The sequence below is a fragment of the Phyllostomus discolor genome, chromosome 4, assembly GCF_004126475.2.
Source record: "Phyllostomus discolor isolate MPI-MPIP mPhyDis1 chromosome 4, mPhyDis1.pri.v3, whole genome shotgun sequence".
Classification (NCBI taxonomy): domain Eukaryota; kingdom Metazoa; phylum Chordata; class Mammalia; order Chiroptera; family Phyllostomidae; genus Phyllostomus; species Phyllostomus discolor.
The window spans coordinates 29160407-29187642 of NC_040906.2; the positions used below are offsets into that span (position 1 = coordinate 29160407).

Consider the following 27236-nt stretch of genomic DNA (forward strand, 5'->3'; position numbering starts at 1 on the left):
CCCGCACGGGGGCGCCGCCGGGGCCGCGCTTCTTCAAGAGTTGCAGAGCCACGGAGGAGGCGCTCTCTTCCGAGTGGGGGCCCCCGCAGTGTCCGGCGGCCGCGCCGAGGGCCGGGCGGGCCGCAGGTCAGTCTGGGAGGCTGCCTACCCGGTCTCGCCCATGCGGAGATCTGGGCTCCGGGTGGGCTGCGGGCCCGGGAGGCGGCAGGGAACCCCGAACAAGAGCCTGGGCCGCGCCGATAAGACCGGCGGCCCGGACTACGGGATCCGGCTTACGGCCGATTCTGTGGTCGCCGGGCCGCTGGGGGACTCCAGCACGGCTCTCTGGTGTCCCGATCCCTTTTCATCCCACCTCGTGGGAGAAGTGCGAATTCCCTGAGCAGCGCTTCTCCAAGTGGATCCACGGGTGGATTGTTGACTCCTCCCACTTTCTGAGCCTTGGCCCGGGAATCTGCATTTCAGCAGGCGTTCCTGATGGTTTTGATATAGGGGGTCACAAGACCGCACTTTGGGGACACTTCCCCAGGGAGCAAGGCACTTCCGACACAGTAGGGAGCCTAAGTGGGGTGCATTTAAGGATGGGGCACCATGACTGGATTTGAAATGGGGGTGGTCCTCTGCCATAGGAGAGACTGACTGAAGTAGGGGTGTCTCTTAAACCCTTGCACTCAGGTTGCTGCTGTGCTCAAGTGATGCTCAGTGTGCAGTGCCTGGGTCAGGAGCCTTGGGGTGAGGCAGTGCTGAAGGAGACAGTGTGGGATGCAACAGTAAGAGCTTGGAGTTGGTCCTGCTGACCTGGATTGGAGCTATCTCCATCACTTACTACCAGGGCAGTGTTAGTATAGATCCTGCACACATCACTCTATTTCTTTCCTTAGTGTTCTCATCTGTCAATAGGCACAGTAAGTCCTATCCAATAGGGCTTTTGTGTGAATTAGGTAATGTCTGCCAGGTGGCTGGCACATAGTAAGCACTCAATAAATGGGAATTATTAAGAGTGACACAGATCTTGCTTTCCAGGGGCTTACACTCCCCCAAACTAGAGATTAAACAAGTGAGGTAAAATGTAGACAGAGGTACCAAGTATGTTTGAGAACTGTGCAAAGATTCTAACTTGGGCGTGATTAGGAAGATTATGCAAGTAGTGAGGTTTGCCTGGGTCTCTGAAGAATAGATAGGATTCCAGGGAGCTTAACTGGGGCAGCATGAACCAGTTCCATCTCATGCCTCAGAGGTGATTCTCTCACCTGGATCATTGTGGGGCTGCTCCCAGGACCTATAAGTAGTGCAAGAAGTCACACCCATGAGTGGTTTTTGAAGGCTGGACCATGTAATAGTTTCTGTCCACTGGCCATGTTTCGATACACATGGTTTTCTGCAGACTAATGGTCTCCTTCCGCCTTTCATGGGAGACTGAATAAATTGCAGCATCTATGAAAGGATCTTAACTGATCACACAGTAAAAGCGAATTGCCACGGATGCAGTTGAGCTCATTTTACACGTGCTATGGAATGTGCAGATGTGGTAGATCTCAACTTGGGAGTACTTTTTTCATCACAGTGTTTTTTTAGGTTACATTGAAATGCCACAATCACCCGTGGTTCATCCATTCCCAGGATAAGTTAAGAAATCAAATTCTTAAAACTTCTCTAAAGTGTCAGCCATTTTAGAGTGAAGACGTCAGATGACTTACAAATGTTGTTTGTTGTTCTTTTGGACCAGTCTGACTACTGGCATACCTGGAATTCTGATCTCAGTTGGTAATTATATCTTTCTTAGTAACCTAACTTAGGAACTACAATTACCATTGTTATTGTAGTAATTTCTGTTCCTTTGTTTCCTTAAATCTCCAGAGCCAATATCAAATCCCTAGTATACAGCTTATGGTAAAATTTGTGTCATTACAGGTAATGTTTATCATGTATTAAGCCAGAGGCTGTTCTATATGCTTTTTATATGTTTTGTCAATTATTCCTCTGATAGTCCTTGGAGGAAGGCACCATCCCTACCTCCATTTGGTAGATGAGGACAGGAGCAGAGGAAGATAAAGTATGTGCCCGAGGTCCCAGAGCTAGTAAGCGGCAGAGCCTGGCAGCCTCATCTCATGTTCCGCATGTCCTCTGCAGTCTAGACAGCTCCCTCCGACTTGCTGTTGTTTAAAGAGATATGGGAATATTGAAGATCATAAGCACACCTCACCATTGACAAAATACGACATGTAATACATTGTTCAGTTCTTTAAATGGTCATCTCAACAGCTATGATTTAGGTGGTAATAGTCTGAGCTAAAGTTTTGCAGATTCTCAGCATATCTCAAACTTCTTTCATGTTGTATAAAATCCTTCAATTCAGCCTTGTCAGTGCTGAAGAATTTATTTGAAATAACATTAAAATGTATTTATGTTATTATCTATTGTTGGAAATGTCAGTGGTGATTGTCCTTTGTTTTTACAGAGGGGGACGGGGTCCACCATTGTTTTGCAGTTTCTGAAAGTTTCAAGGCAAAAATTCAGGTGTCAGTGGGAGCAATGGAAGGTCGCAAGGCAGAGGAAGAGATGTTAGATATTCTTCGACTGAACGTGGGTGGCTGTATTTACACGGCCAGGCGTGAGTCCTTGTGCCGATTTAAGGATTCCATGCTGGCATCCATGTTCAGTGGTCGTTTTCCTCTAAAAACAGATGAATCAGGTAAATATCTACAGTCTGTAAGCATGATCATGAATATTCATTAAAATAAGAGTCTAATTTAAATTCCCTTTGATTTTCCTAATTACAAATATTAGATTAGTTTACTAATTAGTGAGATCATTAGGACTGTTTGGAGATTTATTAAATACCAGTTTGTAGACTCTGATGCTTTTGCTGAAAGTTGATAAAAAAGTGAGAGTGTGTAGAGGCCAGCCATCACCTAATTATAAGGATTAATGATAATTTGAAAGTTGTTACATTCATGCTATTCCATGGATAAAGGTATTGTGACTGATTAAATATTTTAGCTTCTTCTGTGGTTTTCAAGTTAAAAAATATGTATCTCTGGAAAAAGTAGTTGCCCTCATAACTAACCGGGTAGTCATTGTTAGTATAGTTAGTGTTAAACCCATCACCCAGTCTAGCTGGACATAAGGCTTTTTGCACATCCTAGAGGTTCTGGGGCTCATGGATCCCATCCCGCTTCTGTGTTAGAAGAGAGGGACTGAAGCGCATGAGCATGAGGGGCTGTTAGTAAACCCTGGGTACTGAGAGATTGCTTTGCCTGCTGAATGGCAGTAGAATGCTTGGGAAACACCGATGGCTGGTGCCCAGGGCTTGATGTCCATCTGGACGGAAAGGTTGCTGTTGAAAGATAGTAAGCAGAGATTGAGCTATTTTCCTGTCCTCAAGTTTTACCTTCTTTTTTTTTTTTTTTTTTTTTTTAAGATTTTATTTATTTATTTATTTTAGATAGGGAAGGGAGGGAGATAGGGAGAGAGAGAGAGAGAGAGAGAGAGAGAGAAACAAACATCAATGTGCGGTTGCTGGGAGTTATGGCCTGAAACCCAGGAATGTACCCTGGCTGGGAATCGAACCTGGGACACTTTGGTTCCCAGCCTGCACTCCATCCACTGAGCTATGCCAGCCAGGGCTAAGTTTTACCTTCTTACTATCACATTTTCCAACTAATTGAGGGAGGAAAGGAATTATAACCTCACACAGGAATGATTTTAAAAGTTCTATTAAATTGCCTGAGAAGAGCCTTTTATTGTAAAGTAGTACCAGCATAGCATTTGTTTTTTAAAGTTTACATCCTCACAGTACAAAAGGACTAATCTAGTAAATCCAAATACTTGGCATGCCTGGAGCTGGGAACCCTGGGTTTATGTGTCAGTGCTGCAAATCCATACAAACACTGGGCGTAGTAACGAGCACCCTGCAAGCCCTCATTAGAGAGGAACTCCATAGGCCTTTAGTGTAACTGGAGTTAGGGGTGAGCTTCCATTTCTACCAGCAGTTTGAGGTCTCCATGGCTTTTGCAGTGGCCATAGTAGGAATGTGGTCATTGCATCCAAAATTCCAAATGGAGCTCAGAATACCTTTTCCTATATGGTAGGTGAGAACGCAGAAGATCACCAAGTCTGACAACCTACTTGAACATTGGATGTAAACTTTCTTGTGAGAAACATTTCTACCTCGGTCTGATTTTAGTTTGACATGCTGAAATTTTGTCAATGGTCATATGTATCTGTGCAATTATTTTTGAACTAAATATTTTCTAGGGGCTTGTGTTATTGACCGTGATGGACATCTGTTTAAATACCTTTTGGATTATCTTCATGGAGAAGTTCACATTCCCACAGATGAGCAAACCCGAGTTGCTCTGCAGGAAGAGGCGGATTACTTTGGCATCCCTTATCCGTACAGCCTGTCCGACCACTTGGCCAATGAAATGGAGACATATTCTTTAAGGTCAAATATAGAACTTAAAAAGGTCTTGACATTTTCTTAAGTTTTAAAATATATATATGTGTACATATATATATTTATTATGCACAAAGCAATGTGTATTATTTTGCATAGCCTGTGTTTTCATGTAAACCAGATATGAGACACTTTTACGTACCTTTTTGTAATTTTTGAAGACACATTTCTTAATGACTACTGGTTATTTTATGGCCAAAATTCTATTTTAAGCAGATGCATTACATGTCTACTCAAAAGTTTATGGAATTCATATTCTTCATTGAAGATTTAACACTTTTTCATGGCTATTTTATAGAACTATTCTTCTCTTGAAGCTTTTTTTTTATTTGAAATTAAGAGCAATACTGTAGTATGTGAGGATATCATGGTATTATTTTTTTACTGAAGTGGTTTTTTTAAAAGAATGGTCATAATAAAAGATTGTATAAAACCTCTTACCCGATTTGGTGACTTTAGAGTTTGTCACTAAGTTAAAACATGTTTGATTAATTCACTTGGAGATCAGTAAATCTTTTTAAAGATACTTCTATTTTAAATCACATTTTAAAGATCTTACTACTTAGTTATCTGTTTTTGCCTTATTGATAAGTATGTTTGCTATTAATTAGCACCTTTGGACATCTAAGAAAAGAATTGCCTTGAATTCTTTGATCTGGATATCAGTTTTTAGGAGAGCAATCTGATGCTATGGTTGTGGAATTTAAAGAGGAAGTTGATTTGGTTCCAGATCCCCTTCAGGAATTTGCATGGTTGTGTGGGTTCTGCTACTGAGGTTATTTATAAATTTGCCACATCTGCAGAATGTGGCTAAAAAAAGCTTGACTGGAAGGTTGGGGTGGGTTAACATTCATCTTTTGAAGTCTCAACTCTGTAGTCTTTTTTTTAAATATATATTTTTTAAGATTTTATTTATTTTTAAATTTTTTTAGAGAGGGAAGGGAGGGAGAGAGAGAGAGACATCAGTGTGCGGTTGCTGGGGGCTGTGGCCTGCAACCCAGGCATGTGCCCTGACTGGGAATCGAACCTGCGATGCTTTGGTTCGCAGCCCATGCTCAATTCACTGAGCTACGCCAGCCAGGGCTTCAACTCTGTAGTCTTTTATTCCTTGTTTGTATGCAAAAAGGATGTAGCATACATACCTTCATTCTGTCTGCCAACATGTTTATTTCAAATGCTTTTGGCATACGGAGCACTGTTCTAGAGATTGTGTGGGACACAAAGAAATACAACATATAGTTCTGGTCCTCAAACAGTTTATAATATAGTTGTGAAAAGTGTGCAAGTAAAATTAAAAACTCATACAGGAGTTAGATAGTGATACTAAATGAAAATGCAAGACATAGCAGGGTCCTATTTTCATTCACTGAGTCTGTAAATATTACATGTCTCTTTTGTGTCAGGCATTGCTTCAGGCACTCTTCCAGGCACTTGGGATATAACAGACAAAAGTGCCTGTGCTCGGTGCACTCATAGCAATAATGATGCCACTTCTCCTAGGGCAGGCCCTTGCCGTCCCACTGGGCGAAGTCCTCCTGCTCTGTGCCCCTTAGCACTCCGTGGGCTCACCTAGTAGCATTTATTTAACGTCTGTCTTCTGCATTAGCTGTACACTCCACACGGGCCAGGACCCTGTCTCTTGCTCACCATTGAATCTCCAGGACCTTAGACAGTGCTCAGTTCATAGCAGATACTTAATATTCAAGTGAATGAATGACTTGGTGGGTAAGTGCCAGATGAGCTCAGACATTGTGTATTGAATTATGTACATGTTTTGCAGTGTGAAAGAGCAAGTTAGAATCTGCTTAATCCGTGATTGGGTTTGGATTTAAAAATAAGTGTCAACCATGGGACTAGTCAATAGAAGGTGAAAGGAAGCTTGAGTCAAATGGGAAATTTAGGGGAAAATAAAGGGAAAAGTAAAAAGGTCTAACTCTAAGTTATTATGTGAAGATTTTAAAATTAAAAGTGATGTTGAAATAAAATGTAATTACCACGTGGAAAAGGATTCTCTAGGTGAACAGGTGTTGGGTTTTCGGGTAGTGCTTTTTTTGTGATTTGCTCCCCATCCCAAATTCAACATATGCACGTTTGGTTTTTAAAGGCATAAAGACTAGGAATAATCTTTTTATTTCTCTTGTAACCAACTGAAATTGCAGCTTTATGTGAAAATAACAACAAATTTTTTATTAAAAATTATTTTCCAGAATTAAATTCAAATTGATATGTATGTTTTCTGCTCCAGGCTTTAATAGACTTCTGTGATTCGTATGGGTTAGTTTGCAACAAACCAACAGTTTGGGTTCTCCACTATCTCAACACATCTGGTGCCAGCTGTGAGAGTAGAATTATCGGTGTGTATGCCACAAAAACTGATGGCACAGATGCCATTGATAAGCAACTGGGAGGAAGAATTCACAGTAAAAGCATTTTTAAAAGGTATGTCCATATTTCCATATTTAAAAATGAAAAAGGAACAAAATTAAGCCTTGGCCTTTTTGGTGAGGTGGTACTGAATGGAATATGTGGTTGACTGGAAGAGGCCATTAACGCCTCTCAACAGGCAGGGTGAGCCTTCAGAGCTGTTGGGATAGGCCTGCTTCATGAGGAGTTATAGTTAAGACCCTTTCACATATGTATAAGCTATGGGCCATCTCTGCAGTCTACTGTGGTTTGCAACTGGGAGTGGACATCAGAATCCCTTGAGAAGCTTTATAAAAAAGAAGGAAAGAAAAACGAAGCCAGGTGCCTGAGTGTATTGACCATAGTCTGAGGACAGACACATTGGCTGAGGAATCAGCAGGCCCTCAGGGTGACCCAGGACTGGCCTGTGCCTTGGTGTCCTGTTCTGAGAGATGATGAAACACTTTCTTGGTCCCTCCCAGCCTTAAAATTCTATGACTAGAACATGTTAAATTCTTAAGGGTGATTCTCTTAATATTTTCCTTGTAATCTTAGTTACACTGGTCAATTCACTTAGCAAAAAAATTTTTTTTTTAATTGTCTGGGATATTGAATCGGGACATATATTAGTGATTAATGGATGATCACATGAGTTTGTTTTTTAGACAGTTAATTATGTCATCATTTTCTGAATTCTTTACAGGCAGAGATGTTTCTGTGTAGGATATGTAACTGCCTGGCAAAGTGCTAGGAAAGTTTTCGTCAAAGTTGAGTCTTTTCTAACTTAGCTGGAGTTAGGTGATTTTTTAGGAAAGTTACTATAAAGATTTGTTGATTTGTCTGCATGGTCTATATTGTGAAATTAATTAAAACTTTACTACCATAAAAGAGATCAAATGTAGGTTAGTATATTCATGTAGTATATTATACACATATAATATAGTATTATATATGTGTCTTTAAAGGTCACAGAACAAACCTTTTCCTTAATGAGCAAGCACTTATTGTCTATTAGCCATATGTATACATACACATACATGCACATATACATTTATACCCAGTAGTATATTTTCATTACCTTTTGCAATATTTCTAGAGAGGCGGGAAATAATGTTCAGTACATTTGGAGCTATTATTCAGTAGCAGAACTGAAGAAAATGATGGATGCTTTTGATGCCTGGGAAGGAAAAGGTACAGTATAATTCTTTTATTTCATGGCAAAAGGTAGACTTACGCTTAGTAAGACAAAGTAAGTTTAAATGATCATTTCTTTTTTTGAGAAAGTATTTCGTGTGTGTGGGTGGGTCCTGGTATTTGTCATGTCATGGTAACATTGAGATAATTTACTTATAAATCTTTAAACCTGATGCTAGATATTATTAATAGTTTATAATTCAGTAACCTAACACACTTCTCTTAGTTATGCTTATTTAGTTCAATTAAACAAGAGTTTACTCAGCACCAACTGTGTACCTGGCACTGTCCTAGGAAGCGTACCTCTAAATTAAACATAAAATGTATAATAAAAAAAAAGGACTTCCGGCCAAGATGGAGGCATAGGTGGATACACTGTACCTCCACCCACAACCAAGATTGGAACGACAACAATTTAGAGGCAGAATAACACCCAGAACTGACAGAATTTATCTGAATGGAAGTTAGAGCGCCAAGAAGTTGAAGTAGACCCGTTCATCCAGACTGGTAGGAGGGGCGGAGTTGAGCAGCCAGGTGCAGGTCGCAGCACGGAGAACAGAGAGAGTTGAGTGCATAAGGCAACTGGGGGCACATATGGCATCCGGGGGAGCGTAAGGCATCTAAGGCATGCAAGATTGCAGCGGGTGGACCCTGAGTACGCAAGCGGCAGCTGGCAGACTCAGTGAGGCGGCGATTGTGGAGCAGGGCAGAGCGTGCAACCCAGGATCCCGGAGAAGGGACTGAGGTCCCATGGAGAACGGAGCTACCGCCACTGTTCCCTCCTGCCCCCGCCCCCCACATACAATATCACAATCTAGCGACGGGTGCCCACCCCTGGTGAACACCTAAGGCTCCATCCCTCACCATAACAGGAGCGACCAGACCAAAAAAAAAAAAGAAAGAGAGATGGCTCAAACAGAAGAACAAATCAATGCCCCAGGACTCATTCTCTTAAGTGACCGGGAGATAGCCAGTCTATCAGATGCACAGTTCAAAACACTGGTGATCAGGAAGCTCACAGAATTGGTTGATTTTGGGTGCAAATTAGATGAACAAATGCAGATTACCATAAAAGAAATGAAGGAAAATGCAGAGGGAGCCAATAGTGATGGGAAGGAAACTGGAACTCAAAACAATAGAGTGGACCAGAAGGAAGAAAGAAACAACCAAATAGGAAAGAATGGAGAAATAAGAATTCAAAAAAAAAACAAGGAGAAGCTTAGGAAACTCCAGGACATCTTTAAACGTTCCAACATCTGAATTATAGGGGTATCAGAAGGGGAAGAGAAAGAGCAACAGATTGAAAACGTATTTGAATAAATAATAAAGGAGAACTTCCCCATTCTGGCAAAGAAAATAGACTTCCAAGAAGTCCAGGAAGCTCACAGAGTCCCAAAGAAGTTGGACCCAAGAAGAAACACTCCAAGGCACATCATAATTACATTAGCCAAGGTAAAAATGAAGGAGAGAATCCTAGAAGCAGCAAAAGATAAGGGGGCAGTAACCTACAAAGGAGTTCCCATCAGACTGTCAGCTGATTTCTCTAAAGAGACCTTGCAGACAAGAAGGGGCTGGAAAGAAGTATTCCAAGTCATGAAAGACAAGGATCTATATCCCAGATTACTCTATCCAGCAAAGCTTTCATTTAGAATGGAAGGGCAGATAAAGTGCTTCTCAGATAAGGTCAAGTTCAAGGAGTTCATCATCACCAAGCCCTTATTTTATGAAATGTTAAAGGGACTTATCTAAGAAAAGAAGATAAAAAAAACATGTATAGTAAAAGGACAGCAAACTCACAATTATTAACAACCACATCTTAAGCAAAACCAAAAGAAACTAAGCAAACAACCAGAACAGGAACAGAACCACAGAAATGGAGATCACATGGAGGGTTAGCAACAGGGGAGTGGGAGGAGGAGAGAGGGGGAAAAGGTACCGAGAATAAGTAGCATAGATGGTAGTTAGAAAATAGACAGGGGGAGGGTAAGAATAGTATGAGAAATGTAGAAGCTAAAGAACGTATAAGTATGACACATGGACATGAATTAAAGGGGGGGATGTGGGTGGGAGAGGGTGTACAGGGTGGGGGGGAGTGAAGGGGGAAATGGGACAACTATAATAGCATAACCAATAAAATATATTTTAAAAAAAAGAGGGGGGGAATGAAAATAATCCTGGGTAAGACGTCTAAAGAGCTCTTATAAAACAATGAAAATAACCTTTAAAGGCACACGTGGACATTTGGCATTTTTACCAAACTGCTTATATGAGAATTGATAATAACAGTGCTGTTTAATATCCAGTGTGATATGTATTTAACATTCAGTATCTCAATCCTAAAACAACCTTTTGTGCTATTTACCATTTTATTGAAGAAACTGAGTATCAGAGAGGCCATGCTAGTTGTTTAAGGATCGTGGAAGATTAGCTGTCCTATGCCCAAGCTGGTTTTTCCCCTTAATTAGTAAGCACTTACTGAGTGTTAAGTGCAAGCGCTATACTAAATCTGAAAAATGGGTCCAAAGATAAATAGCACACATCTCAGGCCTTAAATGATTTTAAAAGCTGATAGAAACCATGATTGCCACTCATGTAAAATGGAATAAAAGGAATAAACGAGGCTTTTAGAAACTACATCAGCTGTTCCGCCATTACCAACCCTTCTTTCTTTCCTCGTGTTTGTGCCCTCACTCTTGTTCCTTTGTCCTTTCTGTTCATACCCCCCAAGCAGACAGGATGAAGTGCAGTGAAAGAAGTACTATTCTCTTCAAACTTATTATTCTAGATTTAATTGACTTTGAGACACTTGGGTTTAAGTTGAGGAACAAACCTCATGGTGTTCTAGTCTTCTTTTGTGCCTCTGGACCGGCGGGCTGGCGGGCTGCCCGGGAGGCTTCGGCAGGGCCTGGCCGGGCTTCCTTCTCTTCGGACTTAGGAAGCTGGAGCAGAGAGCTAGGATCCCTGACATTTACAAAGAGAGCAGCTGCTTTTAACTTTTTAGAAAGCGAGTAGTGGAGCATCACTGTTATTTGATAAAGCTCTGGAAGGCCTGTGGAAGGGCATAAGAGAGGAAACAGAAGTAAGAGAATGACCTCTATGGGAAGGAAGAAGCTAGTTACTGTTATTTGTGGACAATATGTCTTTTGAGAAAACTCAAAAGAATCAAATAAATGTATTTAAATGGTGAGTTGAGTAGACTTAAATAGCTGGGTACAACATATGTAAACATAGAGCAACTTACTTTTGATAAATTAATTAGAAATTATAGGGGGAAATCTCATTTACTATAGCAATAAGTAAAACAAAAAGTAACTAGGACTGCCCTAAGCAATGCTTCAGTGTTTTATGAATAAAATTGCTAATATGTGTTTATCCATCAATCCATTTATTAAAAAAAGAAGACATGAAGATTGTGGTGAGACATATGATGGTCCTGAATGGGGAATCTGAATATTATAAAGATTTCATTTCTTCTTAGATTACATCATAAGTTTAACACGATTCCTACCAAAATATCAATAGAACTCTTTGGGAATCTTGAAATGATTCTAAAATTCCTTTGAAAGAATAAACAGGTTAAGTAGCCGAGAACATTTTAGGAAGTAGAGGTCATTGGAGGGATGAGTATAACTCTGATAGTAAAACATGCTATGGATAATAATAATAAAAACCATGTGTTTCTGATATAAAAATAGATGCAGAGTTCAATACTAAACCCCAATAAAGTTATAAGAATAAAAATCTATGTAATAAGAAAGTCACATAGTTGATTGACTAAATATCAATGAAGAAAGATATTATTTAATAACTAACTGAGAAGTATGATTGAGGAAAAAACAACTTTAACCTCATATCATTTACCAGAATAATCCCAGGTATATTTAGGAGTGAAAAATGAAACTATAATAAACTAAAAGGAAATTTAAGCAAATAATTGATTTCTTAGTAAGGAAAGAAATGATAAGCTTAAAATAATCAAGCTAGATTAGTAAATTTGACTATATAATATTTAAAGCATTGACTTAAATGAAAAATGAAATTAAAAGACCAATAAAAACTAGGGTAAATAATGTTGCATTAACTGGAATAAGAGTATCATTAACACAGAGAGGGTTTATTTTAATTGATTAGAAAATCAACTCCATATCTAATACAAATAAATGTGCAAGGTTCATGACCATAAAATTCCCGGAAAGGGAAGTAAGCATGTGGCAGGAGGTTCAAACTCATTATTTATCAATGAAATACACATTAAATGACAACTATTTTTGTATACCAGATTAGTAAAGACCTCATACATTCTTGGCAGGAGTAAAAATTAACATTATGAAAATAATCAGTACATATCAATTTCATCAAACATGTTCATATTCTTTGACCTAGTTATTCTTCTAAGGGCATAATCATATGCAGAAAAAGATTATGAACAGAGATATTCAATTAAGCATTACTCATAATAGGTAAAGAAATAAAAACAATCTAAATTTCTTTTTAAATTATATTTTATTGATTATGTTATTACATTTGTCCCAATTTTTCTCCCTTTGTCCTCCTCCACCCAGCACCACTCATTCCCTTAGGCAATCCCCACATCTTTGTTCCTGCCCATAGGCCATACATATAATTTCTTCAGCTATTCCATTTCCTATACTGTACTTTACATCCCCATGGCTATTCTGTAACTACCTATTTGTACTTCTTAATCCCCTCACCTCTTCACCCATCCTCCCCCTCCACCCCACAAATCTGGCAACCATCAAAATGCTCTCCATATCCCTGATTCTGTCTCTGTTCTTGTTTTTTTTTTAGTTTGTTTTTGAGATTCAATTTTTGGTAGCTAGATATGTATTTATTGCCATTTTACTGTTCATAGTTTTGAGCTTCTTTTTCTTAAATAAGTCCCTTTAACATTTCATATAATAATGGTTTGGTGATGATGAACTCCTTTAATTTTTTTTCTTGTTTGGGAAGTTCTTTATCTGCCCTTTGATTTTAAATGATACCTTTACTAGGTAGACCAGTCTTGGCTGTAAGTCCCTGCTTTTCATGACTTTGAATACTTCTTGCTACTTACTTCTAGCCTGAAAAGTCTCTTTTGAGAAATCAGCTGACAGTCTTATGGGAACTCCCCTGTAGGCAAATAACTTCTTTTCTCCTGCTGCTCTTAACATTCTTTCTTTATCTTTAACCTTTGGCATTTTAATTATATGTCTTGGAGTGGACTTCTTTGCATCCATCTCATTTGGGACTCTGCTTCCTGGACTTCTTTCAATATTTTTTCAAATAGATTTCCAATTTCTTGCTCTTTCTCTTCTCCTTCTGGCACCCTATGATGTGAATGTTGAAACGCTTGAAGTTGTTCCAGAAGCTGCTTACACTGTTCTCATTTTTTGGATTCTTTTTTCTTCTTCCTCTTCTTATTGGTTGTTTTTGCTTCCTTATGTCCCAAGTCATTGATTTGATTCTCAGCTTTGCCCACTCTACTGTTGTTTCTCTGTAAATTGTTCTTTATTTCAACTAGTGCATCCTCTGTTTCTGACTGGATCTTTTTTATGCTGCCGAGGCCCTCCTAAGTTCCTTGAGCATTCTTATAACTAGTATTTTAAACTCTGCATCTGATAGATTGCTTATCTCCATTTTGTTTAGTTATTTTTCTGGAGTTTTTATCTGTTCTTTAATTTGGACCATGTTTCTTCATCTTCTCATTTTGGCAGCCTCTCTGCATTTGTTTCTGTGTATTAGGTAGAGCTGCTATGATTCCTTGTCTTTGTAGCATGGCCTAATGTAGTAGGTGTCCTGTAGGGTCTAGTGTCACAATCTTTCCTGTCACCCAAATTGGGCACTTTAGGTGTACCTGTAGTGTGGGCTGTGCACACTCTCCTCTTGTAGTTGAGTCTTGATTTCTGTTGGCAGGCCAATGGGAGGGATTTGCCCAGGCTAGTCAGCTGCAAGGATTGGCTGTGACCACTTACCACCAACCTCTGCCCTCTGTGGAGGATCAGCTGTGCAGGGGCAGGGTGGTGTTGCTCTGATCTGGTCTGTAGCTCTCCAATGGGTGCACAGGCTCCGGGGTTTCTGAAGTGATGCAAGCCAAGGTCTCCATCCACTTGTGCTCTGCCTGTGGCCACCTTGTGTAAACTATAAAGCAATCTGTAGATGGCTGCTCCTTGTGCTGGGCTTGGAGGTTACCAGTTAAAGCTGAACTGTGATCCAAAGCTGGCTGCTGTTAGTGGTGGACCTAGGGCACCTTAGCAAGAGGTACAGGGGCTGGGGGGCTCACTGAGGCCAGCTGTTTCTTGTCTGAGAGGATTTAGGAAGTAGTGAAGTATGAACTAAGACCAGCCATTCATATGGAAAAGCCACTGTTAACAGCTTTGGTGGGCCCATAAATTGAGTGGGACAGTCTCAGGGGATCTTCAGGGGGCAGTAAACAGTGTTAGCCAGGTTGTTGGAGTCTCAGATATGGCACGTGTGCCATGAGATGAAAAAGTTTGAAAATTGCTGATATAGATGAATGCTCTTGAGAAAAAAAGAACTGGTCAAAAGCAAGAAAGGAAATTTTATGTCAAGTTTAATATGTGCATATCATATGAATAGAAAAAAGATTAGAATGAAATATATCAAAATAACATAAATCATGATTCCTAATTTTAAAATTAGAAGTGAGTTTGATTTTCTTATATATATATATTTCAATATTTTCAAAGTTTTATACAGTGAATGTGAATTACTGTACTGGTGGAAAAAAGTGAAAGTTTCAAAAACAAACAGTGGTAATATCCACACAATGGAATGGTACTTAGCATAAAAAGAAATGATCATTGATACATATAGCAACATGGATGAATCTTCAAAGCATCAGGCTGATGAAGCCAGGCACCAAAAACTGTGATTCCATTTATATGACACTCTGGAAATGACAAAACCAGGGAATGGAGGGGAGGGACCTTTGGGGGTGATGGAAATGTTCTATTTTGACTGTGCTATGATTACATGACTGTATGCATTCATCGGAAGTCCTAGAACTGTGTACTTTAAAAAGGGTGAATTTTTATTTCCTGTTAATTATCTCACCCGACTTAAAAAAAATCTTAATGGATGGGATTTCAGAGTGTTTTTGTAGGTTAAGTAGGTTTGGGAGCATTTTAAAGCAGTTTCAGAAAGTTATTATCTTAAAACGAGGCATTGGAATGCAAGGTCAGAGAGTTCTTCGTGTATCGGACATATCTATAATATATAGTAATTTATATGCTCAACTTGCTAAGTTGTTTATTATTACCAGAACTTTCACGATGAAAAAGAAGACACCAAGACCCTTCTTGGGACTTCACGGTTATTTTTTTCTAATGCTGAACAAATTTTATTCAACATTTTAAGCTTTTCTTTATGGATCTATATATAAATCTTTATGTTTTTTTTTTAAATTGAGGTGAAATTCACATACCAGAATTAATTAAAGTATACATTTCAGTGGCATATACCGTATTGACAATGGTGTGTAACCACCACCTCTATCTAGTTCTAAAACATTTTCTTCGCCTCAAAAGGGAACCCCTTACCCATTAAGGAGTTACTACTTCTCATTCGCCTCTGCCCTCAGCCCCTGGCAACCTCTAGTCTGCTGTCTCAGTGGGTTTGCCTATTCTGGATATTTCTTATAAGTGAAATCATATAATATGTGACCTTTGTGTCTGTCTTCTTTCACTTAGCATAATGTTTTTAAAGTTCATAAGAATATATTTTCAGCTTTCAATCAGAAGCATCAGGTTTAAAGATTGAAATGAATTTGACTGGAATTTTGGCTGAACACATTAACTCAGATTATTCTTGTTGGAAAAGGTGCTTCTAGGGTAGCGATATCTCATGCTCATAGGGTGTGATTATATTCATACAGAGTGATTCACGAAGTTTACCCGAGTTGATGGCCACACCAACCCAACAAGGCAGACAGGGCAAGTGTTAGATACCAACCCGCCCACCCCACCCCGGTCCAGTCTTTATCCTGCTACCAACACTGACTTATTGTCAAGGTACTGACACCTCTTGAGTGCAGAGTGTGTGCCAGGCCCTGTCCTAAGTGGTTTACATTTACTTACTCATTTAGTCATCACAACAATCCTGTGAGGTGTGTATTATAATTGTCAACATTTTGCAGATGAGAAAATATAGGCACAGAAAAGTGAAATAACTTTCCTAAGGTCATGTGATTAGCGAGTGACCGAAGTGGGATTCAGCCCCGGGCAGTCTAAGCTCCGCAGCCTCCACCTGTTAACATCACACCCAGCTGCCCAGGGCCCATATGAGACCCGCTGCTTGTCAGTGGCGGAGACGGGGCTGGCAGCCAGCTCTTCCTAGACCCAGGTCATGAGCTGTGCCTCTACTGCCCAGGGTTTTTGTGGGACCACTTTCTGTGTATATGCCCCTGCGTCAAATGGGAGGCAGGAACCTCAAACTCTCTGGCTTATATTATACGAAACAATGTTTCTGAACATTTTGCAGTGGACAGAGGCTCTCTTAATTTCTTAATTATGTCTTTTTATCTTCCAGGTGTTAGCTACTGGCGGGTGCCTCATGAACTGATAGAATGCTGGACTCTGGAAGAGCGGCCTTTACTTGGGAGCCTAAATCACATGGCCCCAATTCGAAAGAGGTTACCTGTGCTCTGTCGATGTTTTATTTATTTATTTTTAGAGAGGGGGAAGGGAGGGAGAAAGAGGGGAAGAGAAATATCAGTGTGTGGTTGCCTCTTGTGTGTCACACACTGGGGACCTGGCCTGCAACCCAGGCTTGTGCCATGACTGGGAATCGAACTGGCGACCCTTTGGTTCGCAGGCTGGTGCTTAGTCCACTGAATCATGCCAGCCAGGGCCTGTTGATGTTTTTTGATTTTTGTTTTTTCAATCTGTGACCTGTATTTTTACTGCCTTTGTTGGGGAAATGAATAATAGTTTTTGATCTTACTAAGCTTATTAATCACATAGGTTAATATCCTGTCTTACCACCAACATATAAATCTCGATAAATTCAAAGTTACCAAAACTATATAAAAAGTGCAAATAATTATCTAAAACTGGGTTGTAGTACACTATTTTGGAGAGAATGTGATTTCAATAACACTAATGAACACAGTGGGAATGCTGTGGTAGATAGTTTTCCCCACAAAAGTGAAATCCAGGCTTTATTGGCAATAGTCAAAAATGTATTTATTAGACTTAACATTTGAAATTTCTTGTGATTTATTCTGAATTTCTTTCTCCTTTCGCTGCCACAAATAGCATTTTAATTTAATGGTACTTTCTTGTATTCTATAAAATTATTAGCATTAATTTTACTCCCCGTGTGTGTCTTTTACTGTGCTTTAAATACATTTAAAATCGTCTTTCTTTTTTATAGTCTGGGAATTATTCATGGCTTTCGGAAGTTCTGATTTCTCGACCATCTGCTCCCGAACTTGATTCAATACCCCCTTGACTTTCAGAATGCTCTCTTACTTGTGTCCTCTGGATCTTTCTCAGAAATGCTGAGTTTATTCAGTTTTTAGTAGTTATTCAACTCTTGTGAAAACAGATATTTTTTCTTAAAGGGCCTCATTTTGTTATATTTCTTTTGCCCATTGAACCTATAATTAGCAAATATTGTTTGGGTCCAGAGCAGTGGATCTCAGCTGGGGGTGATTTCGTCTCTCAGGGAGTATTTGGTAAGGTTCGGAGCCGTTTTTGGTTGTCACACTGTGCAGTAGGGACTGCTACCGGCACCGAGTAGGGAGAAGCCCGGGATGCCGTTAATTGTCCTGGAATGCACAGGGCAGCCCCCGCAGCAAAGAATTGTATGGCCCAAAACGACAGTGGTGCCAAGATGGAAAAACCTTGGTCTAGAGTCTAGTGGAAGACGCAGAAGATGTGGACAGAAAGCAAAGTAGCAGGAATGGTGTTTGGAGACTTCTCTGTGTTCATTGTCTCTCCTCTGAGATTGTATTAAGCATCATTTTTGATTCATCAACAGGATAGCGATAATGATGACTTAAAAGCACTCGTGAGGTCCCAAAGAACCATCTGATTCACCAGATAAAACCGAGTTCTGTTCAACAGAGTTTTAGGGTTGAATACATTGTGTAGTGGCCCCTGTATTCATGGGGGATGACTTTCAAGTCACCTAGTAGATGCCTGAAACCGCAGATAGCACGGAACCCTGGGTATTCTCACATCGTTTCATTGCCTTTGAAGACTTGTTTTGGATAGTATCTTTCTCCTTAAAACTTGTTTAACTCTGCTGGAAATGTGGCAGCAGCTTCTTCCTCAGAAGACACAGCTTCTCCAGCAATTTTTATAGTTGCAGTGCACACCTGTTCCTGATCAGGGTAGCCCTCCCTTACTTGCAGTGAATGGCCTGTTGTGACTCGTTGCAGGGCGTCCCTACTGAAGTCTTTCTACAGGCTCAGTGCTTTTTGCCAGAATGTGCTGCCCTCAGTCGGAACATGTTTTCTGTTCATGTCCTCCACCCATCCTAACCACCAAGCATTTGACATGCACTGTGACCCTAACGTTTGTAGTTTGTGGTGTGACAGCAAAACTAGCACAAATTTCTTTTTTCTTCTTCACAATTTCATGGGTAGAAGATTCGTTCTTACTGTACATCTTAGCAACCTCAGCATATGATATTGTTTTCTTTCCTTATTAAGTCAAGAACTTTCACTTTCTCACTTGAAGAAAGAACTTTACAGCTCCTCTTTGGCATATCTGAATTGCCAGCATCACTACTCTTGTGTTTTGGGGCCATTTTAAGTAAAACAGGGCTATTTGCACATAACAGTTGATCTGATCATCAAGACGGCTGAGCACGCACAGTGTGGAAATGGTGGGCGCAGGGAGTGGGGCGATGCGAGATTTCACCACACTACTCAGAATGGCATACAATTTAATACAAAGCATTTATTTCTGGAATTTTCCCTTTAGTACTTTTGGACCATGGTTGACTGTGGGTAGCTGAAACCGTGGAAAGTAAGAGCAAGGATCAAGGATAAGGAGGGATCACTGTATTTGTGTTCTTTCCTACCCAGGGCAATCTTTAACGCCCAGGCTGGGGTCCCATTTCCCAGAATTGGAGCTCACTGGGCTCTCTTTGCCTTTGGAAACGTGGCTATGCTGGGGGAGAGGGAGAGGACTCGGAGGGTTGCTGTTACACTCTGTGTTCAGGGGGCAGCCTTCCTGAGGTGGAACTGGTGGCAGCAGTGGGAGGAACAGCAGGTTTCTGAGACAGTGGTTGTTTGTGAGAGTTTTAAGGTCATGTAAAGCAGTGTTCCCCCTTTAGGCTTTTTATAATGAAAAGCAAACTCACTTGGCATCTTTGAAGATTTGTCCACTACTTCTCTAATTCAAAAAGTGTCTGACCCTGCCATGGGTCTGGCTGTTGTAGCAGTTCCCCAAATGTGTCCCCTAGAATGCTAATTTTATTGGGTGCCAAAGGCTGCTTACAGAATGATTGGGAAATAGGGATCCAACCAGGTTCAATAGGTGCCCTTCCTGTAGGCCTCCCCAGAATCTCTGATGCATTCATTCAGATTTGAGCACTCCAAGAGCAGAATAAAATATGCAGCAGCATTTCTCAAGCTTGACTGTGAAACCCTTTTTCTCCCTTCAGTAAATCTCTTGAAACCCCTGTTCTGGGAAAAACGACATGGGATATTTCTGGTTATCCTCTGGATCACATTAGGATTTTGGGGAACATGTGGTATAATTCTCATGTAACATCTCATTCCCCAATTTTAACGTGTTACTATACGTGATTTTAAAAGAGCTTCTACTCAAGTTGAAGCGATCTTTTATAAACTTGCTAATTTACTTACTGACCTTGGTGGGAGAGGAGAAATGAGATCTGTTGGTGCATATAAACCTCTTGATTCTAATTCTTGACAAAAACCTTTCTGCTCACCTTAGAGGTGAGCTTTGGAGATGGTTTCATTAGCTACTGAGCACGTGACCGCTCACTGTGACATGCTTCTGTGTTCGCAGGAGACTGGCCCCGCTTGCCGAGGAGGAAGAAGGTGTGAACTGTAAGATGGCTCCTAAGCCTGTCAGGTTTTTGGGCCCTTCCACCAGCACCCAAATTAAGGTCAAGAACTCGGCTGCAGTCAGGGTGCCTCCCAGCAGTGCCCTTCAGGCCTGGTCCCCGGCCACGGCACACCAGTCTTCAGGCGGGGGCGCAGCTCAGCGCTCCGCACTGTCTAAAGCCCCGTCCCCTGCGGGCACTGAGGTACCCGGGCATTCCCCAGCTTCCCAGGGGACCCGGAGTGCTGAAAATGGAGCCGCACACCCACCTCCAGCTAAGGCTCTACCCTCCGACAAGAAGGCCACCCCACACCGAGTGATAAAGCTGAGGCGGACTCCCCTGTGTGCCCCCGGGCCTTCCTCGCCCGCCTGCTCAGCCGCGAAGCCCCCAGGGGACCCAGCGCTGCCCGCCACCGAGGCGCCGGCCTTGAATGTGCGGACTGAAAACTTGCAGGGCAACGCTGATTGATGTCCTGTTTGCCTCCAGAGCTCCAACCCAAGTGACACTGTTTGTTGATGTAGTGGAGGTGAAAACTTAGTATTTCTATTTAGGATAATTATGGGAAAAATAAATCGTGTGCTCTAAGAATGGATGAGGGGAGACCACAGGTGGTTGGGGCTATAGTTACTTCTCATTTTCCCAACTTTTAAATGATTATTTGTCTATAGACAGTTTGAATTTCAGGTTTTGATTGTTTTGAATGGTTAATTGGTAGTAAGGCAACAAAACCGCGCAGCAAACATCACTGAGAAGCTTACCTTGTTGGAATGAGTATCCACTTTGGGCACTTTCGTCATCTTACCCATTGCTGCCCAGGGGTGGGAGGGACTGTGGGCTGAGATCCTCCTGTTTGCTGAAACAGAGACGGTGATGTTAGCGCTTCCCTGAGCTACATCACAACCAAGAGGTGGGAGAGAAAACGGAGATCACGGTGAACTCACTGCAGGTCACTCCCAGTCTCAAAAGGCAGCGTGAAAAAAAGTGAGAGGAAGGAGAAGAATGATAATGTGAGGTCACACTTGGACTTTCACTTAATTAAATTATTTTCTTTTCTAGATTGGCTTTTCTTTTTTCCATTAGCAGATTTATTTATACATCAGAGGAAGATTTCTCGGACTGGGATAAGGACTGTATAACATCTCTTTGGAATAAATTGTTAAAATATCTTACTTTAATTTGTAAGTGTAGTTTTAAAAGTACTTTGGAAAAGAGAAGTTACAAGTTTAATATTTAACTAAAGTTAAGTTTTGTTTTTCAGAAATGACCATTGAAAATTCTCTGATCATATGATACGATTTTTATGCATAAAATATCCACATCACTTGAATTTAATATTTTTAAACAGAATATTTTGATTAATCCTCTTTTTCACAACTGTTCAGTTGTGTGTGTTTACGCATACATGTTATATTTTACAGTCGGATCATATATTGCTGCCTTCAGCGTGTTAAAAATAAGTTCATGAAGCAGGGTACTTTTTACTTAGTGCATATCATTGTACTTGCATTGTTTTGAAAGAGTAAAGTAACTAATTCAAAACATTATTTTACAAAATAAAGTAAAACTTTTCCATAAAAAGTGTCATTTTCTATTACTGTACTTGTTCTTAAGCCTTGGAGCCCTTTAGTAGTTTGAAAGCTGGTCATAGGTTATCTATGTCTGTTTCCAAAATTAAGCAATTTAAAAATTAAGCAGTTAAGCCTGGGTAGGTAATATGTGAAATAATTAAACCAATTTTGGGTAGCTATCCAAATACCAGCAGCCTTTTAAAGTAGGTGGTTTATTTGGCTAAAAACAAACAAACAAACAAACCAAAAAACATTTAACTGAAGAGTCATGAATGACATTCTTTGTAGAATATGTAAAATACTCAAGTTACTTTTGAAAAAATACTAGTATAGAGAATCCAGACACTCTGAATATCACAGACAGCAGTGAGTTTTGAGAACTTCCAGTGAGGACATTATTAATATTGCTTGATCTAGGACATTTTGAACCACTGATTTATATAAGAAAATATTATACTACTAATAAACATGTTTATTTTATACATAATAAACATTTACCTGGAAAGGAAACACGTTGAAGATTAATCATAGGTGATTCCGTCGACAGTCTTCATTTCTTTGCATCAAGCAGTTTAGGGCATGGCCTAGTTGGCACGTTCAGCCTTTATGGGAAGAAGTTTTGGGAATAGTTACTGGGCTGAGGTGCAGCTGAGGTGGGAAGCAACAAATGGTCCCATGTGGGTATCAGGGGTCAGAGTCATACTCAGAATGTTGGAGTACCTCGAACCTTACTTTCTTTGAGGTAGTTCCCTGGGGTTCAGGTCAATTTTGCATGAAAACACATTTTTCTTAGTACCAGACACTGTAAACATGAAAGAGTAACTCATCATAACCCATTGTTCTTCCTGGGAAAAATAAACATTAAGAGAAGGAAAGCATGCTTTATAAATAGTGATTCACTATTATTACTTTGGAGGAGTAAGTTTATGTGGCAGTTAAATCAAGGGATACAGTAGAAATTCGTAATGATAAGTAGGATACTAGCTAATGTTCATACAAAAAAGGATAATGGATTCTGCTCTTCCAGGTAATCAGTTGAAAAACTGGTTTAGAGCTGGTTATGTCGTGGAGAGCCTAAAACTAGCAATGGGACCTACTGAAGGGTTTGTTTTGTTGATATTTTAAAATATTTTTGTTTCGATATTACCTTGTGTTATAGTTTATAAAGTATTTTCACATATTTTATTTCATTGTGTTCATTATGCTTTTTAGTGTCAGACAATAATACAATGAAGCTAGTCTTTCCCAAGCCCTTAAAGATCCAGTAGAGGAGGTTCAGCAATGTTAAGGCTGTACAGTAACAGTCTCCACCTGTCCGCTCCAGCCCCCACACACATTTCAGCCCCGTACTCTGATTTTTGCAGGATGACACCGCATCACTGACCGAAGGATGAACAAGAGGGAGGAAGTAGACGTGAGGTGTGAGCAGAAAGTGTTAAGCATTGGATGGCATGTCTCCTACAGAGGGACTTCGCCCCCCCCCCCCCCAATATTTTAGAAAATGTGTCTGGAAGCAGTCTTTGGGGGGTGTGGAAACTGATTTGCCACCATGTAGAGTTTATACCGTCACAACCAAGTGGGAGTTCCTCAGTACTGTGATCATTGCTGATGACAACAATTACCATTAGTAATGACGGAAGCAGTTACATAACTTGTCAACTTGTTTAAAGTCAGAGACATGCATGGATCACAAGGTCCCAGAGCGGTTGCTGGGGAATGTTGTCTGACTTCTGAGAGAGGGAAAAAGCGGTCTGACCTCTCTCTTCCTGTTTAGTGCTCCTGCTAGAATTGCTAATGCAATTTCTTTCTCATTCACAGACTGAATCCTGTTGCTTCTGTAGCAAGTGCTAACATTGAAAAGAATGGTTGATTCACTTTCCAGTCTATGGTTAAATACATTGTAGGTATTATCTGGCTCTACGTTGTTTTTTATCATAGAAGTCATACTTAGCTATACCTGAGAAGTTTGTAGAAAACATTTTGATTTAATGGAGTTTTGAATATGCACAAATTGTTCTGTAAAGGGAAGAATACTAACATTCATATGAATGTAAGGTTGCCTTATAAAGGATTATTATATCTTCAGTCCCTTTGAATAGCTTTAATCTACATTTGGTAGGATGTTGAGTAGGATGTTTGGTAGATACTGAGTAGAAAGTATGGAGTTGATAAAATGAAGGGAAAGCGCTCCTGTAACAAATGAAAAGTATTTTCCAATGATTTACATGTTAAGTCATTGTTAAGTTACTACTAAATTAAGTAGGAACCTTCTAATTATGGAAAATACTGTCATTTTCCCATATGCTGAAACTTACCCTTGAAACTGTCAACAAGTCACTGATTCTTTAGCTGGTGAAGAGTGGATGAGTGATTCTTTGCTGAGGGCAGTGGTTAGTATGCAGGGTTTCATTCATGTAGTACAGCCAAAAAAGGCAACTGCAGGGAGAGCTAACAGAAAACAAATCGGTTTCCAGCTGTTTTCGGAATTTCACATTTGCGGAATTTGGTTGGCAGTGCAGCCTCAGAGGGGACGTTTTCACTGTCATCCTGTCAGCCTCATGAGACACACAGGGTTCACATCGTCACAGAAAGCTAATTTCTTTGTGTACATGTGTTGCCTCAGACAGCACACACACGTCTCATGTTTGTTAGCTGAATGGTTTCTGATGCAGGCTGTGGCTATGACAAACAGAATTTCATGGGGACCCTTCAACCAGTGTTTTTGCCCTGCTTGTTTATTTAACGACTTTTCATCTTACAATGTTGCTTCTCAAACTTTTCCTTTCCTTCATTCACCCTAAAGCTCTCATTACCTCGATAAAATTTGGCTCTGCTACAAGAGTGAATTGGGAGGCCTGAAGCTTTAGAAGAGAAACTTGTTTTTTAAACAGAGCACATCATGGAAAGCAAAGGTAGTACAATTTTGGACATTTTCTTTCAATAGCTGCTCTTGCAGGGACACGCCCTTTAATTTCTTAGTTTGGAAGGTGTGGGAACTTGGCCTCTGTGTTGATGGCAGAAACATCCCAAGCACATCAGACACTGTACTCTTGCTGTGGCTTGGGCAGTCTGGGTAGGGTAACCCAGGCCAGACCAGTCAAGACCCAGTGTAGCTGGAGGAGCAAAGCAACCTGTGCTTGTTCATCCACCCTGTCTATGTTCCCTTTCTCCGCTTCCCTTGTTTTCTCCAGATCAGTGTTACTAGCAGTGCCACTCAAGCCACTCGGGACTGGGTAATTCTTTACTTTGGGCGACTGTGCTGTGTGCACTGCAGGGTGCTGAGCAGCATCCCTGGCCAGTACTCCCTACCTCAATCGTGACAATCAAAACGTCTCCAGACTTTTCCAAATGTCACCTGGAGGTGAGGGATGAGGGTACAATCGATTTACCCCCAGTTGAGAACCATTGATTTAGTTGGGTGATGTGACCTGAGCAAAATAACTGCCTCTCCTCACTGGGGGCTGTGGGTGAGCAAGGGCACCCTGGAGCCGTCAGTCACAGAAAGGACTGGAGCTGTGGGAACAGAGGGGGTGGATGCTCCCAGAGGAAGGCTGTCTCACGGCCGCCAATTAAACCATCTATCCTAGCAGCTTCCACCTACATTTCTGGTTTCGGTATAATACTAGAAAGATTTTTGTTTGCTCTTCCACCTAATAAAAACTAAGATATAGTCATCTAAGCCCTTTATGTATTTTATTTTATTTATTTATTTTTTTTTAGAGAGGGAAGGGAGGGGGAGAGAGAGAGAGAGAAACATCAATGTGCGGTTGTTGGGGGCCCTGGCCTGCAACCCAGGCATGTGCCCTGACTGGGAATCGAACCTGCGACACTTTGGTTCACAGCCCGCGCTCAGTCCACTGAGCTACACCAGCCAGGGCTAAGCCCTTTATTTATTGACTTACTTAATGCACCAGCTCTGTTATGTAGGTGCATTATTATCCTCATCCACCGAAGCACAGAGGGGCTTGGGAAGCTGCCTAGCCACTAATGGGGGAGGAAGAGGCAAAGACGGTTCGCATGCACGTGACCTCCTTGAGTCCAGGCCCTTCAGCACCATGTTAGGCCTCCTCTGATAGGGTCTCACTCCATCCCCAGAGGAGTAAGACAGGACTTAGCTTCTTTTGTGTGCCACATAGTTATTATTTATTTAACAAATGTTCTCGTAGTGCTTTCTAAACACTATGCCACTTATCAACTCTGCTTCTTGGTTCCCAATCCCTCTTTGCTGTCCGCTTGTGATCCTGGAGCTGGACCCCACAGGCACTTCTCTGTACTCAGCTGGCTTTGTCATCGGAGGGACCCTGCAGGGGGAAGGGGCTTCTTTCTGGTCTAGCCTGTGTCTCTGTGTTCTGGCTCCTGCAGCACTTGGTTATAGGTGTGGGGCCCCCAGCGGCCCTCACCCCAGCGAGTTGCATGACAGCTTCTGGTTCCCTGGGTCCCTCTGCCGCAACCCAGATAATTCAACAGCATCCCTGAGCAGTTGCCTGGTGAGTTTTGCGGGTACAGCGGCCCAATACCCAGTCCTTCAGCAGCATTCCTGCAGCTGGGCCCTGGAGTGGGCCAGCTCCTTGGGGAGAAGTTCCCTCGTTCCCCAGCATCTCAGGGCTGGCTTCTGCTATTAGCACCTTAGCCAGCCTCTTGTCCTCTAATGGAACACAGCCACATCCTCCTGGACAGAGTCAGAATCTCAGCCTTGGGGGCAGTAGTGGGGGCAGGAGAGGCTCTCCCAAAATTGTCCCTTTGGGCACTCTGCCTCGGCTCTGGGTATAGCCTCAGCTGTCCCTGTATTTGCTATATCTGTATTCTTCAGTAACTAATCCCCTGTTACTAATTATTCATATATAAAAATAAGTAAATGTACATATATACAAATTTACATTATATATATATATATATATATATATATATATATATATATATATATATAAGCTTCCCCATTTAAATTACTGTGTGGTTGGTTGCTGACTCCTGACTGGAACCTGATCCATACAAAATGCCAGGTATTATTTCAATGCTTTGCAAATATTAACTTATTTAATTCTTATAACAACCCCTCAAGGGAGGTATGGTCACTAGCCCTGTGTACCTATGGAGATTACAAGGTAATGAGAAGTTTAGAAATGTGCCCAAGTTTAGACATCAGCCAGTAAGAGGTCGGTGGTGGAGCCTGAATGTGAATCCAGACAGTCTGCTATAAGCCTTGGAAGTTTAGCTGCTCTGCTCTCTTCCCATCTTCTCTGGATTATTTTGCACAGGTCATTTAGACTCCAGAGTTTTCTAGAGGCTTTGGAGTTGATCAGTCTTCCATATCTGCTCTCTTTTCCCTGTATTTATTGGGTACTTACTGTGTGTCAGGCATTGTCAAAGGGGCCAGCTTGCTATGTAACGATGGCAATTTATAGAAAGTGTGTTTTCTCAGAGACTAGGAATAGGAAAATATAATTCCAGTTTAAGTATCTAAAGTTCAGGCAGTTTTCTGTGTTTGACAAGAAGACTTTTTTTTAAAAGATTTTATTTATTTACTTTTAGAGAGGGAAGGGAGAGAGATAGAGATAGAGAGACAGAGAGAT

At 40.9% G+C, this 27236-nt stretch overlaps 1 protein-coding gene across 3 annotated transcripts; it reads left to right on the plus strand.

The window, feature by feature from the left end:
- On the plus strand, positions 1-22531 carry KCTD18 (potassium channel tetramerization domain containing 18). 3 transcript variants are annotated; one of them, XM_028509361.2, is made up of 7 exons: positions 1-126; positions 2456-2689; positions 4255-4466; positions 6702-6895; positions 7956-8050; positions 16601-16703; positions 20062-22531. In XM_028509361.2, exons 2-7 carry the CDS (start codon positions 2530-2532, stop codon positions 20564-20566), a joined length of 1269 nt encoding a protein of 422 aa, XP_028365162.1. In that variant the 5' UTR covers positions 1-126; positions 2456-2529; the 3' UTR covers positions 20567-22531. The 3 variants fall into 3 exon arrangements, with proteins under 3 accessions (XP_028365162.1, XP_035879012.1, XP_035879011.1); XM_036023118.1 differs by lacking the exon at positions 1-126 and adding an exon at positions 171-1761; XM_036023119.1 differs by lacking the exon at positions 2456-2689 and having other exon boundaries at positions 4-126.
- The last annotated feature ends 4705 nt before the right edge of the window (positions 22532-27236 follow it).

What these genes read in the sequence shown, in the direction of transcription:
- KCTD18 (XM_036023118.1), top strand. Translation starts at nt 1,686, where the DNA reads ATGACTTACAAATGTTGTTTGTTGTTCTTTTGGACCAGTCTGACTACT. An exon ending in CAAATATAGAACTTAAAAAG is followed by an intron (nt 4,467 to 6,701) that starts GTCTTGACATTT and finishes TTTCTGCTCCAG; the next exon opens with GCTTTAATAGACTTCTGTGA. An exon ending in TGATGCCTGGGAAGGAAAAG is followed by an intron (nt 8,051 to 16,600) that starts GTACAGTATAAT and finishes TTTATCTTCCAG; the next exon opens with GTGTTAGCTACTGGCGGGTG.